The sequence below is a fragment of the Ovis aries genome, chromosome 2 (genome assembly GCF_016772045.2).
Source record: "Ovis aries strain OAR_USU_Benz2616 breed Rambouillet chromosome 2, ARS-UI_Ramb_v3.0, whole genome shotgun sequence".
NCBI classification, from domain to species: Eukaryota; Metazoa; Chordata; class Mammalia; order Artiodactyla; family Bovidae; genus Ovis; species Ovis aries.
The window spans coordinates 132384711-132405759 of record NC_056055.1 but is presented as its reverse complement, the minus strand read 5'-3'; the positions used below and the strand labels follow the sequence as shown (position 1 = coordinate 132405759).

At 42.2% G+C, this 21049-nt stretch overlaps 1 protein-coding gene across 3 annotated transcripts in view; it reads right to left on the bottom strand.

Annotated features, from left to right (window-relative positions):
- The window catches only part of PDE11A (phosphodiesterase 11A), a 462517-nt gene that overhangs the window by 95173 nt on the left and 346295 nt on the right, over positions 1–21049 (bottom strand). For all 3 annotated transcript variants that reach the window (XM_042243674.2, XM_004004552.6, XM_060409727.1), the window contains exons 11-12: positions 3853–3999; positions 3484–3591 (exon numbers count right to left, since the gene is read on the bottom strand). In XM_042243674.2, coding sequence (XP_042099608.1) covers positions 3484–3591; positions 3853–3999 — 255 coding nt within the window. The remainder of the gene's footprint in view (positions 1–3483; positions 3592–3852; positions 4000–21049) is intronic.

The following is a 21049-nucleotide window of genomic DNA, read 5'->3' as shown; positions in this document are numbered from 1 at the left end:
GCAAGAAGACAGCCCTAATACAGGTCTGTCCTGATAGGAGGGTTCTTTTCAGACACACTGTCCTTGCTGATGGTTCTTTTAAGAAAAGAGTGTGGGGTGCGTGCCTCAGTATTTCTTGTCTTAGAAGAAAAGAAACGTCTTCAGGGAATGTTGCCAAGATCAACACCATCCGCCCCATTTCTTTCCAGGCAACTGGCTGGGAAACTTTGCCTTGGAGCGCCATCTAGAGGAAAATTCAGCGCACACGCGTCGTGCTCTCTCACCTTTGTAACTCCAGCTGAATGAATCCAGGGGTTAATTATAACTTTTCTTTCATATGAATAGAGAATTTTAGTTCTAATTCAACACGTGGAAGTGGAATATAAGATAACTAGAATGGAAATAAAATCACTGACGAGAGCAAAACAGTGAAACAGTATTCAGGAGTACCTGAAGCCTGAAGCCTTAGAGGCCACTCAAGGAAATAAGTAGGTTATCATTTTGCCTACGTTGGCTACCAAGGTCGTATTTCAGAAGTTAGAATTGATGCGTGAATTACGCTCACTTTTTTTTCGCTCCTGATCAAGTAATCTCTGTTATCTCAATATTTACTTTCTTAGTGAAAAAATTCTGATTAACCAGTCTGACTATGGTCAAGTTGGAGAGGAGCATACTTGTGTTACGGACAAAGTTGACATTTTCAACCTACGGTAACCCTTAGTTCAGAAACATTTAATGAACAGAAAATAATATCTTTTCCAAATGTGGCTATTCTATTCAGTGTAAAAGAGAAAAAAATAACATTCACCAAAGTATTCTTTCCAAAGTCATGCATTTATTTTTCAACCTCTAGCCCCTTCTCCCCCTGGCCAAGAGAATTTTAAGAGTAAATTCTTCTCTTTTTGAGCTAGCATTAATACAAAAACAAAACCCAGACTTTCTCAAACAGTGATACTCTTCAAGTTTGCTGAGCAGACTTGCAAAAACAACTCTACCTTTGAAATATTTAGGCAGAACAAGTATCTCCATGGCGGTAACATTCTGAGAGCTCTGCCTGCTTGTTTCTTGAAAAGGATCAAGACTGTCCATACTGTGGAAAAATTTACTAAAGAACACTGGGTATGAATTCCCTTTTCTCCTAAATGTCCACTTGACCACGCAGTTCTTACCAGCTTCCTCTATCCCAGCTCTTTCAGTTCAGTTCAGTTGCTCAGTCACGTCCGACTCTTTGCAACCCCATGGACTGCAGCATGCCAGGCTTCCCTGTCACACATCACCAACTCCTGGAGTTTACTCAAACCCATGTCCATCGAGTCGGTGATGCCGTCCAACCATCTCACCCTCTGTCGTCCCTTCTCCTCCTGCCTTCAATATTTCCCAGCATCAGGCTCTTTTCCAATGAGTCAGTTCTTCCCATCAAGTGGCCAAAGTAATGGAGTTTCAGCTTCAGCATCAGTCCTTCCAATGAATATTCAGGACTGATCTTCTTTAGGATGGACTATTTTAAGGCTTATTGTAAAATCTGTTTCTGTTGATGACATCTTTAATAGCTCACTGAACAAGTTTCCTGCTTGGAGAAGGGACTGGCTACCCACTCCATAGACAGAGGAGCTTGTTGGACTACAATCCATGGGGCTGCAAAGAGTTGGACAAGGCAAGCGACTAACACTTGACATAATTCAGTCCTTCAATGAATAAGGTTCCTGCTTACTTATTTTGGTGATTCACCATAAATCCATAGGTTTTCCAAAATAATAGGTTAATAATTTCTTTATTGGATGTCCTCTGAGAGCCATATACATGAACTCTGGACACAAAAAATTATTACTTGTCTATGAGATCTGATTTGGAAAAGTAAAATGAGAGGGTTGTTTTTTTTTTTTTTTTTCACGAAACATTGGTTCTTAAACATTTAAGGGTCTTGCTCAAAGCTTCTTCCTTCCTCATTTGACTGGCTGCCTGCTTTCATGGTGTATGTTACAGTGGGATGTCCAATTTTTCCAGATTGTTTTTCTTGCTCCTTAAGCAGTTGTGGACACCCTTCTCCCCACCCCCTCCCAACCCCTGCAAAAAAAAAAAAAAAACAAGTCCTTGAGTGTAAAAGTGAAGACATTTTGGTCCCATCTTCTTATGCTATATGTGTATTTCAGTTCAAATCAATCCAACACAAATTTGCTGAAAGCTTACCAAGTACAGGATTGAGTACAGGGTGCTGGTGACATGCTCAACAGATAGATGTTGAGCAAATAAATGAAGGTTATTGCAAGAACAAGAAATGACTTCTTTAGCCTCAAGCTGCTTACTTTATAGGAGAATGAGAGATCTTTAACTTCAGATACACAGCAGAAAGAAAGATGTGTTGTACAAGACAGTGCAGAGAAATAAGTAATTTTTGATGATTATTGAAATTATTGATGATTATGGAAAAGGAGACTTCATGGGAAGACCAGCATTAGATCAATGCATTTTAAAGAATGAGCAAAATTTTAGTAGGCAGGGAAGAGCGCAGAGTACTTCATGAGGAAGGAGCAGAAATCCTCCTTCACGTGGACCAAAGGAAAATGTTTGTCATTGGGCGTTCCCTCTTTCGGGTTTAAATTTTAATCTGGGTGCAAAGGCGTAAGGCATTGAGATTTAAGTTATGAGAATCTTAAACTCATCTTCTCTTTTTCTGTGTGGCAGGTATGCTTACATACACTCATATGGATACACATGTATGTATATATCACCTTGAGGCTAAAGAAACCAATATATTTAAGCCAGAAACCATTTTAATTGATAATTGCTTGACAGTGTAAGTAGAAATAAGACCAAATGAGCCTTATTTTTCACCAGAAAATGGAGATGAAGAGAGGATTCTGTTTTAGTCTTTGCCACAAACATTTGCTTTTAGATTAAATTCCAAGGCTTACCTCTGGCCAGCTGCCCCAGCTGTTTCTATAAAACAGACTGGCCACCTTCACTTTGTTACAGCGCCTGGAGCAGAGCTTTGAAGCCTGGTGTGCCCTAAACCCTGAGAACACACACTCCTACTCTTTCCTTCCCACGGCCTCCCTGGACCTTCTTCAGATAAGCATCTCTCAGGATTCCCATGTCCCTGTGCGTAACGTTCACACATCCCTTTTTTGGCTTTCCACCAGCCTGTGAGGTCTTATCCAGCAGATCTCTTTGTTTAGTCATTCATCCCCATATTCTCTGCAAAAAAGGTGGCTTTGAAATCCCAAGCATTTCTTTTGTTTATAAATAACCAGTTTCCCAAGATAAAACATTAAAAAGAGACTCAAGCAATCATTCAAAGACTACACCTGCTCCAAGGTGTCAGTGATTTTACAGCCTTAAAGCTCAGAGGTCGTTGTGAAATACACACTCCCGTCACCAGGGTAGGTAAGTTCCAACGTAAAGTTAATCACAGGGCAGCTTGACTGAGAAATGGGAATGTGAAGAGGAAGCCAGTAGGTCCTCACAAGTGACAGATGACTTTCTACTGTCACCGAACACACTTACGGTCAACATCGCAAACATCAGCTGGCACACGTTGAAGGCGTGTCTCCAGTTGTGGTACAGAACCATTCGGTAATTCTTCCTTACTGTCAGAAGCCACCTACACAGTGTCTGAAATGGGAAGGGAAAGTTTACATCAGGCAGTTCCATGTGTCTGCAGTGGGCCATGATCAAAATGATACCTTATGTCTGAGGAACCCTCAACATTGAGGCCCTCCCACAAACATCTCACATGATTCCCACAGTAATCCCACTAGGTATGCAGGGAAAGCATGATCATCCCCAATGAATATTTGGGAAACCCAAGGCTCAAAGTGGCTACCACGTTGTTCTTGGGGGCACTCCTGGGAGCCCCATGACCAAACATCTTACCTCATAGTCAATCTTAAATTTCTGTACCATCCCCAGCTCCATGAACATCCGAAGAGCAGCCGTAATCATGGCGTCAACGTCGAGAGAAAAGTCATCAAAGTGTATGTCGTCGATGGCAAGTTCTGACACCAGGGGGATGTTGGCTGCCTACAAAAGCACAAGATATAAGTCAAGCCAAGTTCACCAGCTTTTCCAAGCCCTTCATCCTGCTCTCCTCTCCTGCTTATCAGACATGCCACATAAATCAGACCTGACCTTCACTTACACTCTGATACAGCTAAACTCTGAGCTAGAAATGTCTTTTGTTTCTGAACTGCTAATGCCCCAAGCAAATGAAGAGGAGGGGAGGGGAGAAGGGAGAGAAGCTAATCTGGAGAAAAAAATACACACACTGGATCCAGTCTGCTGAATTTAGAATACAAAGCTGTCTAGTTTACTGAAACTGCAGTCAGACAGTATATTCAGATGCATATTACGGAGCACTGGATGCAAGAAACATCTGGGCAGCCAGCAGCTGTGAATTTTAATTGCTACTATTCGGGGGAAGGACAGGGGCCTACAGCGCTGCCATGTTTCTCGCAGCCTTAAATGCTGTCGCTGTGCGCTTGCTCTTTGTTACACATGCGTTCTGTATATTCAGAAAGGTGGAAGGGATTAGCAACACATCTCTAGTGCAAAATGTGTTTCTTCATAGGATAGAGATGTTTGGAGGATTAATGAGGGCATGTGTTTCATTGAAGGAATAAATTTGCAATATAGTGTCATTCTATAAAAACATCACAACGTTGTTATAACACTGGTCGTACAGATTCAGTGTTTTCAAAACACTCCTGTTAGGCAGCTGTCAATCTGTTACCCTACTCAAATTTAAAGGCAAGAAAAATTCTTTGGGAATATTTTTCTGGTTTCACTGGGTTTACCATATTCTTTGGGCCACGCTTGGTAAGGGAATCATTTCTATGTTTTCAGATTATCAGGGACCCTTCTGTATTCATAGTCCTAGTCTAGTCACTGAGTGTAAATTATCCAAGGAGTAATTTATGCTCTGGGACCACTGAGACTGAGCAATAAAATCCAGTTCTCCTCCCTATAAGCATCCCAGAAACCACTGAATCAACCCTTCCTCCCCGGCCCTGTTCTCTTCCACAGAAACACACATCTCTAGGCTAAAATCCAAGCACTGGTTATTCACCACAATGTGGAAGAACAATGAACAACTGCAGACAGACTCTCTGCCTGCTATTCTGCTGTTTAATTTTATTAAAAATTAATCAGTGTGGGGGCTTCCCTGGTGGCTCAGAGGTGGAGAGTCTGCCTGCCAGAGCGGGTTCGCTCCCTGGTCCCGGAGGATCCCACATGCTGCGGGGCAACTGAACCCGTGCACCACAGCTACTGAGCTGCGCTCTAGACTCCGGAGCCGCTACTGAGGCCCCTGCATGCTGCAGGGGGCGAGGACACCGTGATGAGAGGCACAGGGCACTGTGGCAGAGAGTGGCCCCGTCTCACTTCCGCTGGAGAAGGCCCCACTCAGTGGCGAGGCCGTGGCGCAGCCATAAATACATTTTAAAAAACTAATCAACTTGGGGCTTCCCTGTGACTCAGTGGGGGAGAGTCTGCCTGCCAATGCAGGAGACACAGGTTGGATCCCTGATCCAGGAGGATCCCACATGCTGTAGAGCAACCAAGTAAGTCCCTGAGCCGCAGCTATTGAACCTGTGCTCTAGAGTCTGGGAACCACAGCTACTGAAGCATATACACCCTCGAGCCCACGCTCTGCAGCAAGATAAGCCGCTGCAACGAGAAGCCCGCACTCGACTAGGGAAAGCCTGCGCACAGCAAGGAAGACCCAGTATAGCCAAAAATGAATACATAAATACAGTTTAAAAGTAGTAGCTCAAAAAAATTAGTCGGCTTATCTTTCAGTGAATCACTTTACTATAGTAACATATTTGTAGAATCTAACTCCTTAGAATGAAAAAGGTAAGGTTTGTGAAATTCCAACACAGTGGTGATGGAAACGGTCTCTGTGTGGAGGTGTCCTTATTGGGAGTTCCTGGACTCATGCTAAGCACTTTATTATGTTGTTTTCTGTTGTTTTTTTCTTTTGAAATAATTTAAAATCAAAGTTATACATGCCTATAGTTTTAAGAGTAAGTTAGATCTGTAAGGTTAGTGACATACGCACACTAGCAGAACTCTTTGAGTGCCAAAACTTTCCCTTACTTAGAGGCAACCACTTTCAAATCATCTAGATACATATTTTTTTAATTTGGCGAAGTAAGGTGCTTGTGATTTTATTTTTAAATGATTTTCTGTTTTAAGCATTATCTGTTAGCTTCCTCCCTGTTGAAATGAAGATGAAGCTGTCTTATTCTGTATCTATCAATTTTTGCTACCTCATATACCATCCCTTCTCACTCCTCAGTATAGTAATATAGTAATTTTGTTTAGAGAAATATTCAGGATTTATAGTGTAATGACTCTGTAAAAGAAATTCACAGCTAAGTCATGCAATTTACTATGGTTACTTTTCCTTGATAGGATTTTGTATTCTCACAATTAAGAAACTGTCTTCTTTAATGTGAGCTTAGTTTTCTCCACCCTGATCACTAATTCAACCTCTAAGTTCAGTTCAGTTCAGTTGCTCAGTCATGTCTGACTCTTTGCCACCCCATGAATTGCAGAACGCCATGCCTCCCTGTCCATCACCAACTCCCGGAGTTCACTCAGACTCACATCCATCGAGTCAGTGATGCCATCCAGCCATCTCATCCTCTGTCGTCCCCTTCTCCTCCTGCCCCTAATCCCTCCCAGCATCAGAGTCTTTTCCAATGAGTCAACTCTTCGCATGAGGTGGCCAAAGTACTGGAGTTTCAGCTTTAGCATCATTCCCTCCAAAGAAATCCCAGGGCTGATCTCCTTCAGAATGGACTGGTTGGATCTCCTTGCAGTCCAAGGGACTCTCAAGAGTCTTCTCCAACACCACAGTTCAAAAGCATCAATTCTTCGGCGCTCAGCCTTCTTCACAGTCCAACTCTCACATCCATATATGACCACAGGAAAAAACATAGCCTTGACTAGACGGACCTTAGTTGGCAAAGTAATGTCTCTGCTTTTGAATATGCTTTCTAGGTTGGTCATAATTTTTCTTCCAAGGAGTAAGCATCTTTTAATTTCATGGCTGCAATCACCATCTGCAGTGATTTTAGAGCCCAAAAAAATAAAGTCTGACACTGTTTCCACTGTTTCCCCATCTATTTCCCATGAAGTGATGGGACCAGATGCCATGATCTTCATTTTCTGAATGTTGAGCTTTAAGCCAGCTTTTTCACTCTCCACTTCCACCTTCATCAAGAGGCTTTTAGTTCCTCTTCACTTTCTGCCATAAAGGTGGTGTCATCTGCATATCTGAGGTTATTGATATTTCTCCTGGCAATCTTGATTCCAGCTTGTGTTTCTTCCAGTCCAGCGTTTCTCATGATATAGTCTGCATAGAAGTTAAATAAGCAGGGTGACAATATACAGCCTTGACGTACTCCTTTTCCTATTTGGAACCAGTCTGTTGTTCCATGTCCAGTTCTAACTGTTGCTTCCTGACCTGCATACAGGTTTCTCAAGAGGCAGGTCAGGTGGTCTGGTATTCCCATCTCTTTCAGAATTTTCCACAGTTTATTGTGGTCCACACAGTCAAAGGCTTTGGCATAGTCAATAAAGCAGAAATAGATGTTCTTCTGGAACTCCCTTGCCTTTTCGATGATCCAGCGAATGTTGGCAATTTGATCTCTGGTTCCTCTGCCTTTTCTAAAACCAGCTTGAACATCAGGAAGTTCACGGTTCACGTATTGCTGAGGCCTGGCTTGGAGAATTTTGAGCATTACTTTACTAGCATGTGAGATGAGTGCAATTGTGTGGTAGTTTGAGCATTCTTTGGCATTGCCTTTCTTTGGGATTGGAATGAAAACTGACCTTTTCCCGTTCTGTGGCCACTGCTGAGTTTTCCAAATTTGCTAGCATATTGAATGTAGCACTTTCACAGCATCATCTTTCAGGATTAACTCTCCACTAATTATCTACATCTCATCTGAAAATGTTCAGATGCTTTGAGTATTCCAATAGTTTTATGAAGAAATCTCTGTTGGAACTTTCTGAACTATAGTCGGGACTTGCAGTCATCTCTGCCTGACATAGAGCTTTCATTCTAGATGTTTCTTCACCATAATTTTGGGGGTGCCTTCATCTCTCTTTTATTTCTATACCCCACATCTTTCTCTTTCCTGGCTCTCTCCTTATTTTGGTGAGACACATCTTACAATGGCTTCCCGAGAAAAGATGTATGTGCTAGGTAAATTTATGAGAGCTTGCATGTCTGGCATGTTTTCATGTTATTGTCACATTTGATGGAAGGTTTGCCCATATGTCAGTTGCTAGGTTGGAAGTCATGCCAATAGAATGTTGAGGGCATTCTCTTTTGGTTTTAGATCTTCTTTGGAGAAGTCAGAAGCTATTATGAACTCATTACCTTTGCAAATGATTCCTTCTCCCTCTCTGTTTTTGTGGGATCTTCTTTTTGCTTCCAGAGTTCTGAAATGTCATGAAAATGTGCCGAGGTGTGAGTTTATTTTCATGTATAACCCTAAGTACTTTGTGTGTCCTTTAATCTGGAAAACCATGAACTGCAATTCTAGAAAAAATGGAAAAATGCACTCTTTAATGATTTCTTCCCATCTGTTATTTTTCTGGAATTCCCTTTATCTGAACTTTGGACTGTTTTTTCTTTTTTCCTTTTCCTCCTGTCCTGTATTTAATTTTGTTTCTTTTTACTCTTTCTAGGAAATATAACCTCTCCTTAATATTTTAATACTACAGCTTTCATTTCTTAGAGTTTTCTCTTTGTCTGGGTTTATTTTTATTTTTTAATAGCACCTTAATTTTGTTTCAGGAGGCAATATCTTCTCTTACCACTCTGAGAATGTCAATAATTCTACTTGACATTTTCTTCTCCCTTTAGAGTTTATGTCACTCTCTTCATTTTGTTTTAGCCTCTCTCTTTTTTATTGTGGTTAAAAACACACATTGTTATTGTTTAATCCCCAAATCTTGTCTGATTCTTTGTGACCCTGTGGACTTTAACCTGCCAGGCTCCTCTGCCCATGGAATTTCTCAGGCAGGAATATTGGAGTGGATTGCCATTCCCTTCTCCAGGGGATCTTCCTGACCCAGGGATAGAACCTGTGTCCCTTATGTCTCTTGCATTGGCAGGAGGATTCTTTACCACCAAGCCACTGGGGCTTCCCTTAAAACAATACGGCATAAATTTATCCTCTCAAATTTTTTAAAGTGCACAGTATTATTTACTAGATTCACCTTACTGTATAACAGATGTGTAGAACTTTTTCATCTTGCAAGACTGAAACTGTACTCAATGAACAACTTTCCATCCGCCACCACCCCCAACCCTGCCAGAAACAGTCATTCTTATTTCTGTCTCTGTGAGTTTCACTTCTCTAGATACCTCAGATGTGGTATCATGCAGTACTTGTCCCTTTGTGATTGGCTTACTTCACTTAGCAAAATGTCTTCAGGGGTCACCACAATGTACCATAGAAAAGTATTTCCTTCTTTTTTTAAAGCTGAGTAATATTCCATTCTAGGTATTCAGCACAATGGTAAATACATTCTTAATCCACTCATGGTTGATAGTTTAGTCTCTTTCTCAATCAGCTTATCCTTCCTTAAATCATTTTAACATAGGCGAGGCTTCCGAGGTAATAGAGATTTTGCCCAGCTGTGTGGTGATCTTTGGTTTTCTGCCCCTGTTTAAAAGCAGAGCCCTGAAAGCTTCTTTTAGAAGAGCTTCTGGGGGCTTCTCTGGACAGGGATCTGACTGACCCCTTACCTTGGGAAAGCCATCAAATGTCTGAATCTTTGGGTCTTTGCTCTTTAGCTACTCAGGTTCCTCAGAGAAGAATCTTCTGGTATTACAGGAACAGAGATTGGAGAAGAAACTCAGCACTGGTCTATAACTTCATTCAGTCCTCTTGTTTTCAGCCTGCATTCCTACCCTCAAGCTCTGCGCTTGTTTAACCCCATCCCAGAGGCCTGCTGTTATACCTTCTTCAGAGGATAAGCCTCTAGTCTTTACAGAGTGGAGGGTGGGATAAAGAATCTGGAGGTCAAACTGCTTCTTAGATTCTCTGTTTCTTATTTATAGCCTTCCCTTCATCTCTGTTTCCAAAGGTACTTACTTAGCCAATTCCTGAGCTGTTTGATGGGGAGGGGTCTGTGGTATAAACCTGTTTACCTTTCAGCTTTTCCCACTGATAGCTTATTTTGTCTTTCTTGGGTTTGCTGAATTACTTAATATTTATCCATCTGTTTTCTAGCTTTAAAAAGTTTATCTTTGTTAAGTCCTTGCCCAATTTCTATATTTTTGAGAATACATGCCCTTAAAAATGTCCTTTTGTTGTTATTTTAGTTGGGCTTCAACAAAAGAAAATGAGTGTATCTACTGTACCATCTTTATCTAGTAGTCATTTAAATGATCTTTATTAAATAGTGCCTTAAATGGTCAGCTTCATGGGAAATAGATGGGGAAACAGTGGAAACAGTGTCAGACTTTATTTTTTGGAGCTCCAAAATCACTGCAGATGATGATTGCAGCCATGAAATTAGAAGATGCTTACTCCTTGGAAGGAAAGTTATGACCAACCTAGATAGTATATTCAAAAGCAGAGACATTACTTTGCCAACAAAGGTCCATCTAGTCAAGGCTATGGTTTTTCCAGTGGTCATGTATGGATGTGAGAGTTGGACTGTGAAGAAAGCTGAGGGCCGAAGAATTGATGCTTTTGAACTGTGGTGTTGGAGAAGACTCTTGAGAGTCCCTTGGACTGCAAGGAGATCCAACCAGTCCATTCTAAAGGAGATCAGTCCTGGGATTTCTTTGGAAGGAATGATGCTAAAGCTGAAACTCCAGTACTTTGGCCACCTCATGCGAAGAGTTGACTCACTGGAAAAGACTCTGATGCTGGGAGGGATTAAGGGCAGGAGGAGAAGGGGATGACAGAGGATGTGATGGTTGGATGGCATCACCGACTCAATGGACATGAGTTTGGGTGAACTCCAGGAGTTGGTGATGGACAGGGAGGCCTTGTGTGCTGCAATTCACAGGGTCGCAAAGAGTCGGACACGACTGAGTGACTGAATTGAACTAAACTAAATGGTCAGCTTGGAGAGCTCACACGTAAGCCAGCCTTTGGATTAAGTCCCTTTGAATCTATGTGCATGAGCCTGGCTGCAACCATGTAGACCTCTCTCTTATGTGTCATCCTGATCTCACTCACTAGGCTGTAACAATCTCAGAGGCAGATGGCATGTTTCTTTCCCTTAGAGAAGCTCCAGAATGACTGTCTACTTCCATCACACATTTCAGGGCTTTGCATACAGAGAATGCCATGTACTTAGAATGTTCTGTGTTTGTTATAGTTTGTTCAAATTCAAATACAGCTGGAAAACCACTTCCCAAGAGGGTAGAAGCCCTGTCCCAGAACACGCAGGTCTTTCTGGTCTATGGAGAAGAGTTGGGTTCTGCACTGGCCAAGGAAGATAACCCTCTTACAGCTTGTTGCCAAGAAGCAGCAATGATGATGGGGACTGCACTGCTGATTTCCAGGTGGCCCTTGTCTTGCGGGTTATTTATAGTATATTCCCTGATGCCATTATAAATCCTCTATCTTTCAAAGGCACTAAATTCCCTTAATTATCTTAAAAATTAAAGAATATAGGCATTTTTTCATTATGAAATGTTAATGGAAAGGAAATAAGAACATTAGGTTGAAAAATGTAGGATGACCTCTGGTTCACCAAGACCCATCCTTCTTGACCTTGTCTTTTTTCCCCTAATAGGTTGATTGATCCACGGTTAAATCATACCAGTGTATAGATCACTCTGGGCCCTGTCGTAAACCCTTGCTGATACTCGTAGATGCAGAGAAAGTCCCAAGCCTTTGACCATTTTCAGCTATTTTGAGAAGTATTGACAGTTTTCAACTACACTCTTGAGTTCAAGAGCAGTTTCTGGAGAAATATATGAAGAAGAGAGTCATGTGTGTCCCTTGGAGGCATACACGGAGATCTAGTCCACAAAAGATTTGAGAAGAGCATCCCCAAATTTCCTCGTTATAGAGCCACAAGCACCCCATCTCTTATAAGTAGAGAATGGGGCCGCATCTTCCAAACCTGTAATGAGTCTAGCCATAGGATATTAACAAAACAAATCAAAGTCAATTTCTCCAAGTGTCAGTCTTCAACTTTTAAATATTTATAAGGTACCATTTCCCTAAATCAAAGAGGAGTGCTACAATCCAAAATAGCTACTGAATTAATAGCCAGGAAATAACATTTGGATAAAAGAACCATTTACTTTATTGCCGCAATAAATGAAAACACAGAATTATGAGTCCTGGAGCTAATTTGAATAATGTTCAAGAAGTGGGACTCTAGCTGTCTGGGAGTTCCTGATATCCTCTGACCATTCCTCTTCTTTGTTTGGGTCTTCATAGTTAAGTGGTTATCAAAGGGAGTCATAAAACTGCCTCCTCTAAAACTGAAAAGGTAGCTTTACAAAGAGGCTGTAAAATGTTAAAATACTAGCCTGGATCCCTTGACACATGAATATTACATTTTATGATGCTCAGAAAATGGGAAGAAACAACAAAGTGGATGGTGGTCCTGCCCTAGCAATTGAAAGGGGAACTGTGTTGCCAGTCCGAGCCACTCACCCACTTATCCCTCTTGACAAGAAGATCCTGGGATGAATGAAATACTGAAGACAGGACCCTGGACTGTGGTGATCCAGAAGGGACTGCAAAGTTCTTTGTTTTGCCAGCAGTGTTATAGCACTTACTGCATACATGACAGGCACTCTTCCAGCACTGTATGTATATTAATTCATTTGACTTTCACAAGGACCCTAGAGGTAGGGAATATTCCTAATCCCATGTTACAGATGAGGCAACTGAAACAGATGACAGACAGTTTGTTCACATTTGCACAGTTGTGATTGGTAGAGATGGATATGAACCTGAGGCATCTTTTCTAGAGCCTGGCTCCTAACTACTATGTTGCTGCTGCTGCTAAGTCGCTTCAGTCGTGTCCGACTCTGTGTGACCCCATAGATGGCAATCCACCAGGCTCCCCCGTCCCTGGGATTCTCCAGGCAAGAACACTGGAGTGGGTTGCCATTCCCTTCTCCAAGGCATGAAAGTGAAAAGTGAAAGTGAAGTCGCTCAGTCGTGTCTGACCCTCAGCGACTCCATGGACTGCAGCCTCCAGGCTCCTCCATCCATGGGATTTTCCAGGCAAGAGGACTGGACTGCCTCTAAAAATGGACCGCTGCCAAGCCAAAGGGTTTCCTAAGCCTGCGTTGTGCAGATAACTTAGGTGCACCGTGAACAGTGCTTAGAATTCCTGCATGACTAGCCTCTTGATCCATTTTTTATGATGGTCAACCTGAATCCATTTGAAGGGACAATGCTTTGATCTGTACTTGGATGAATCCACTTGGGGAGGTCTCTAAACTCACAACGGCTCTTAAAATAAGCTCCAGATATTAGCTTTGTTTTGACTACTGTGAACACAGAATCAGCTCAATACTCTCAAGACCATCCTGAAAAAACTAACTTGTCCTCTGCAGGAGCAGAGGCAGACTTGAGGCAAAGGACCTCAGCTCACACTGACCAGCAGAGCACTGGTGGGACTCTGATACCATGCTCGGCTGGGCAAGGTAGCAGAGTAAAATAAGGGAAGCAGCAAGCAGGCGGGATGGTGGGTGGAGAGCAGGGAGATGAGGCATCCTTCTGACCAGATGGGGCTCTAGGAAGCTTTCTCTTGGATGTCTGCGACACAGCTGAGATATGCTCAAAACACATGCAGTCAGGCTTTAGAGGGACTAGTAGTACTAGAAGTAACTAGTAATTTGTAAGGATAGCCAGAAGTAACTAGCAATTTGGATGGTACCTAGTCCCCTCTCTGGTGGTGGAGGAAGAAGTTGTAACTGATTTTATTCTTCCTCAAGAAAGGAGGACACAGTTCCTTATGAATCTCAGGATGAGGGCTTCCCAGCCAGTGCTAGTGGTAAAGAATCCTCCTGCGATTGCAGGAAACTCAAGAGATCCTTGGGTTGGGAAGACCCCTTGGAGAAAGGAATGGCAACCCACTCCAGTATTCTTGCCTGGGAAATCGCCATGGACAGAGGAGCCTGGTAGACTATAATCCATGGGGTTGCAATGAGTTGGACAGGACTGAGCACAGCACAGTATATGAGGCTGCTTACTTAACGTACACCAACTTCTGAAGAGGGAAAGCTGGGGTATTTCTACTGCATGTGAAGCTTGGGAAAGACACAGAATTCCAAAAAGAGGGAGCAATGAAGCTTAGGTAGTGCACCATCAGTTGACTAAGGCGGCGTGGGCCCAGCACATTCGCAGGCTACACAGGCTCACTCATCTACACACAACACAGAAGCTACGAAAGGCTGGGAGGCCATCTGGTGGCACGGGTGGCAGGGATGAGAAGATCTGAGTCCTCCTCGTGTTCTTGGGGCCAGGCACACAATGGTATAGTCAAACTCTGCAGTTCATGGGCTAAATTTATATACAGAGCAGTATAATTTAGAACCTAAGAGTGAATAAAAATGTCTAAGAATTGCCAAGAAATAGTTTTTAAAAAAGAAATACAAGGCCCTATTCTATCTCTTGCTAAAGCCAATAATAAACATAGTATATGTTTATATGTAAAAACTTAGACTTTATCCTTTTAATTCAGCCCATTCTGTTTTTACTACGTCACTCCCTCTTTAAATGTCTTTAAGGACTGAACGTGGCCTGCTGAATGAAGTGAATTTCTTAGTTGGCATCCAAGTATCTTCATAAACTGGCCCCACATTGCCCATCCAGTGTTTTCATCTTCTAGTTTTCCATGGAAGCATCAGGCTGGGGAATTTATCCTCCTTTTTCTCATCTCTACCTCCATAGCATCAGATTATTCTACCCTTCCACCCGCAGGGCTTGACTTCCTCCTTACTCTGCCAGCTGCAATTCAAGTCTCATCTGCCGTAGAAGTTCATCCCATTCACTCATTCCTTCTTATCCCACAGTCACCACGCCCTTCTCTGGAGCTGCATCAGTCAGTTCAGTTCAGCCGCTCAGTCGTGTCCGACTCTTTGCGACCCCATGAATCACGGCACGCCAGGCCTCCCTGTCCACCACCAACTCCCGGAGTTCACTCAGACCCACGTCCATCGAGTCCGTGATGCCATCCAGCCATCTCATCCTCTGTTGTCCCCTTCTCCTCCTGCCCCCAATCCCTTCCAGCATCAAAGTCTTTTCCAATGAGTCAACTCTTTGCATGAGGTGGCCAAAGTACTGGAGTTTCAGCTTCAGCATCATTCCTTCCAAAAGAAATCCCAGGGCTGATCTCCTTCAGAATGGACTGGTTGGATCTCCTTGCAGTTGCATAGATCACTGTAATGTTTATAGCCACTTTATACTCTGAGGTTTTCAAATATACCCCTTAGAGTAGGAATTAGGTTCCTGAAACATCTAGGCAGATTGGCTTGAATGTGTTTATGTGTGATTTGGGGAAGGAGGTCCATAGTTTCTCCTGATTCCTCTGTAGTTTAACATGGGTTCTTAACTGGACACAATCCCCAGGTGACCCTCATGTGCACTCGTGTTTGAGAAGAACTTCCCTAGAGGCTGTTTGCCCCTAGTGTCCTGGTATCTGTGAACACCTAAGCTTTCCATGGAATGGCAGAGCTTCCCATTACAGGGCTAAGTAAGTCAAATGGCATTTTATATATTTGCCTTTTTTAAGTGTATAAAAGCAAGGAAGATTAGTAGTCAATATCACTATATTGAAAAAGAGAGCAAAGTTTAAAGAAATACAAACTCTGGGTGCAACTTTCCCCTTCTCTTGCTAAAATTTAATTATTCTCAATTATTGTATTGTTCACTTTGGTTTTCTAGGCATGAACAGACCTATCACTTCGATCCTCTTAATAGAAGGATGAAACTTCTACCATCTCTTCATATGTGATTTTCAGAAATTTCACCATAAGTTAAAAATCACAGGGCCTTTCCTTTATTTCTCCTTAAGCTATTTTGGTGAAACAATCTTATCTCTAACTGTTTCCTGTTAATCTCAGAAACTGCCTTTGCTATCTTTCATGCAGCTACACAACTTTCATGAGAAAGCGTGATTCCCACATATTTCTCTGGTCATGGTGAGGAGCAAAAGAAAAAGAAACATCATGGGGACTACCTCCTTTTGAAATAGAAAAACTTTCTCTTATGTGAACTGTCTTTTCAACCATGGCTCCTGGAGAGTTCTACCAATAATACGCCCTCATTATTTATGTTTGTCCAAGAAACAGTTCTGATTAGCAGCACTGAAAATTTAAATAATGCATTTCAACAGAAACAAGTCATTTCAAAAGAGATTTTCTTTTCTCCTAGTATATAACCTTTAAAATAAAGTAGAAAACCCTTCAGTACTGGGCTTCCCTGGTGGGCCAGGGGTAAAGAATCTGCCAGCCAGGGCAGGAGACATGGGTTCGATCCCTGGTTTGGGAAGATCCCACATGCCTCAGAGCAACTGAACCCCTGCAGCACAGCTACTGAGCCTGTGGTCTAGAGCCTGGGGACCGCAACTGCTGAACCCACATGGTGCACCTCCTGAAGCCCGGGTGCCTCGGGCCTGTGCTCCACAATGAAAGAAACCATGGCAATAAGAAGCCAGGGCACCACAACTAGAAACTAGCCCCTGCTCACCACAACTAGAGAAAAAGCTCGCATAGCAACAAAGACCCAGCACAGCCACAAATAAACAAGTAAATAAAAATTACTTAAAAACCATTTAGTACAAGTTTTTAAAAGAAAGGTATCAAGTGTTTCCTCTTTAACACATGCAGTTGATATAGTATATAACTATATATTTCCATGTTTTCCGTAGGTGCTTTATGAAAGAAGATTGTTTAAAAGTAAGATTACAAGATCAATCCACCTTGGATTTTGTATGTTACAGTGATCTTAAAAGCACTGTTTTTGGTAAATAGAACCAGCCTTAAGAGAAGATGATGTGTTAAAACTTTAATTTCAAATTAAATTAATCTGAAACTTTAATTTCAAATGTCTGTTCATCTAGCTTATGGTCCCTAAGTGAGGCTGGCATTCCTAAGTAATTTCTCTTTGAAAAAAAAAAAAAATGTTTCTATTATTAAAGTTTACTGCTTTCTTAATAAAGATTACTCAATATAGTATATCAAAGTGTTGTTTTGTTGTTGCTGGTGGTATTGAAAGAGACATAACCTGTTTTGTCTTTAAAAATGTTTAATGTGGATTTCAAAGATCCAGGCAATAACAGAGAAAAAAAGAAATAAAAAATAGGCCAGAAAGACAAAGCAAAGGGAAACTAAGGATAGGAATGTAAAGCAATCAGAAGTGAAGTTACTAAGCAAAATGTATGCCACAGCACCATCAATGCATTTGTAAGGATAGCCAGAAATTTGTCTGCAGGCTTCCTAATAACTACTACAAAGATACTCTGATATATTAGATGATTTACAGTGTTCAAAAGATTTAAGAAAAAAAAAGCAGGGGCAAAGAAGGCCCACAGAGACATAGCTATGCTATCTCTGAATCTACAGAGAAATATCTTCTGTGTTTTTCATGGAAAAGTTTCCCAAGCCAGTGATTCAGAGCTGGACCCCAGACCGATTACATCAACATCACCTGGCAACCTGTTAGAAAGTTGTGAGATAGGAACACTCTAAACCAAGTGCTGCCTGTCCAGCATGGCCTTTCCAGCCCAGTGAACTGTCACCTTCAGTCTTGGCTCTGATAGAATCACCATCCTGTGTGTACACTGCCTCTCTGACTCATACCCTCGATCGGACCTTAGTGGCTTCCTGCCCACCTCCACCTCGACGTGCTGAGCTGTGGGTTTTGCTTGAGTCCTTGCTGCCCCTCTCAGCCGCAGCCTCGCCTGAGATGTGCTTCTTCCATGCTCCACGGTGCCTGATAGCTTACAGGGCACACGGCAGGGACTCTACAATTGTGTGATGGGTAGGGGTATACTCTGCACTCACTGGTGGTTTATCTAAGTCTCTAAGTCCACCTGAAGAGTATTAAAAGAGGGGTAGGAAATTAAACAGTATTACTAAAGAGATTTATAGATGATAACCTCGGCCATCATTTACGAAGTAATACAGAGTCTGTAATGAATAATACAGACTTACTCAACATTGCCTCCATTTACAAGAAGACACTTCAAATGTTAGCTTCCTACAGCTTAAATACTAACTACTCTAACTAACAGCCCTTCTATATTAGCTTCAGGACAATCTAGGCATCTTAGGAAACAAAAAGTTCACCCAACACCTTTAACTTTTCTGCTATTAGCCTCAGCATGCTGCAGGTTTTCTAAAGGTTTGAATTTAGTGAGCAGACTCAGATGTTTATTTCACAAACAGAAACTTATAATAGATGGTCAGAAATTCCCAACTGTTGGTGGGAATGGTGCAAAGGAAAAAAAATGCGATTTTATGCACAAATATGATTTCAACATGGTTTGAAAAGATAACTGCTTGCATTCCAGGCTGGGAGGAAATATCTAAAATTCCAGGTGAGGGCTCTCTTCTGCCTGCCTGAAACATCATCATTAGAGTTTCATTAACATAAATCAGAGAATTATTCCCTATTAAAATGAAAATACCTTGGAGGCAATGGGGTGGAAGGTAAGGCTCATAAAGCGGGACAGAAAATGAGAATAATTCCCTAAGAAATGTGACAACAACTTGACAACCAGATAGAAAAGAATGAAGGAGAAAGAAGGTGAAATAACTTTTGTAAGAAAGAGTTGAGGTTGTCCAGGACATCAGCTCTTCATTATGGATCTGGGTTTGGGAATTGGTAATTCCAGAGGAGGGCATAGCAACCCACTCCCGTATTCTTGCCTGGAAAATCCCCATGGACAGAGGAGCCTGGTGGGCTGCAGTCCATGGGGTCACAAAGAGTCGAACACAACTGAGCGACTAAGCGCAATAAGGACCAGGAGATGGTGATGGACAGGGAGGCCTGGCGTGCTGCGATTCATGGGGTCGCAAAGAGTCGGACATGACTGAGCAAATGAACTGAACTGAACTGAGTGGACTAACACACAGCTAAAGACTAAGGAACATCACATTGTTTTGTTTCTGCAGTTTGAAATTAGAGGTTTATCAAAGGATTTCCACTAGTGAGAATCACAGAAATAAATGAATTCTAATTCTGAACCATGATCCTGTGCCTGAAGCAGAAGGGACAGCAAGGAGACGGAGCCTGGAGACCTGTGAAGGGGTAGAGAAGGACAGGGGATCAAAAGGAACTGGGACCTCAACCTCCCCTTTTTGTGGTTCTGGTAAAAGTCCCACCTGATCTTACCCTCATGTGCTGGGAAGATGGGTCCCAACACCCTGTTATAAAGTTCCACATCCCTCCATGGGAGCAGAACCAGGGAGGGGCAAAACCTGACGGTTGGGACTCATAGCTGATGCCAACAGTGGGGCCGCACTGGGAGGGAGCGTGTGGGGCCGCTGACCAGGACATGGCTTTGCTCGGGTTTTCCACTCATGCCATTGGCCTGGTCCCACTTTCTCTCCCCTTGTTCTACATCTGAAGCCCCATCATTGTGGCCTGTTAGTTGGGGTTGGGAGTGCAACCTATCATTGCAAACATATGTGGTTGGCCAGGCAATATCATTTTCCAAGAATTGGTCAGAGAAATATCTCAATATTCATGCACATGCAGAAGCAATGAAAATCCTGTGAACCAAAAATATAACAGAGTCCCTCTGTCATCTCTGAAATTAAGCATCTCTGCTTTGCCACAGCGTGTAGCTGAATGTCTTCCTGGAGAAAAATAGACTCAACTTTCCACACGTTTTCCATGGCTTCTCTATGCAGCAAGATAAATAAGACTTTATACTCTTTTACTTATAGATCCAGTAATATTTATATTGGTTTTTGCTATAAAAGCACAGGAAGCATTATAAAAAAGTTTCTACTCTTGAGGCAGAAGAAAGCAATCACCTGCAGTGAAGAAGCAATCTATCAAGAAAGGCATGCAGGGCGGGGACGGACTCCCCACGCACAATTCACTGTCTAGAACTGTGCCTGCATTTACTCTCAGATGGGCGCAGGTGTGCCCCAAAACACATTCACACGTCCATCAATGCACGCAGTGTCACACACACACACACACACACACACAATTTTTAATTTGCTCTGCCTTCTATCACAATTTTATTAGTCCTCTCTGTCTTGCCTTTCTTCAGACTGTCCTTCCACACTGATGAACATTTTAATTTTGCCTTGACTGTGTTGGTGATGGTATATGTTGGTATTTATTTAAGCTGAATGTCCTGAGAAGGCAAACATATTTTGGAAACAAAATTATATTTGGAAACATAGACGTGTCAGTGAAAATACACATAAATTTAACAACATTTAGAATTTTCATTTAAACAGGAATTCAACACATGTAGATGGGTTGGCTCTTTTGTTAGTATCTAGTAAGATATGCATTAGAAGAATGTTTTTTCCCACCATGGTGCATTTATTGAGATGTACTATGTACCAAGCATCATGAAAAGTGCTTTATATTTAATCCTCCAACAACCCAGGGGGTAATATTCCACCATTAGTCCCAATTTAGCCCCCTTAGCACAGATGAGGAAACTGATGAAGTTAAGGATATGAGTAAGAATAAATGCCTAAGTTCCCGTAACTAGAAAGCTGCTGACTCTGCCCTAGGTCTGCAGCCACTCCCTTATGCTGTCTTCACAGTCATGTGAATGCTCTCTCAGCTTAGACGCACTGTGGCGTTGCCATGGCGTTATTGATTCCAGACGGTCTGGTCCAGGCAGTACTTATTTATTTATTTACCTTCGTAAGTCTGTCTCTCATCATTCATAAGTTCCATAAGGAAAGGATTAAGTTCTCAGATGTCAGCAATTATTACAGCCTCGTATTTCTTTCATGACTGCTCCATCCCAAATGCGGGTTAGTGGTATGCTAAGTGCATCATGTCTGGAGCCAGACAGATGTGCCTTAGACTCTGAGTTTGCACCACTTGCTAGAGCTGTAGCCTTGGGCATCTAT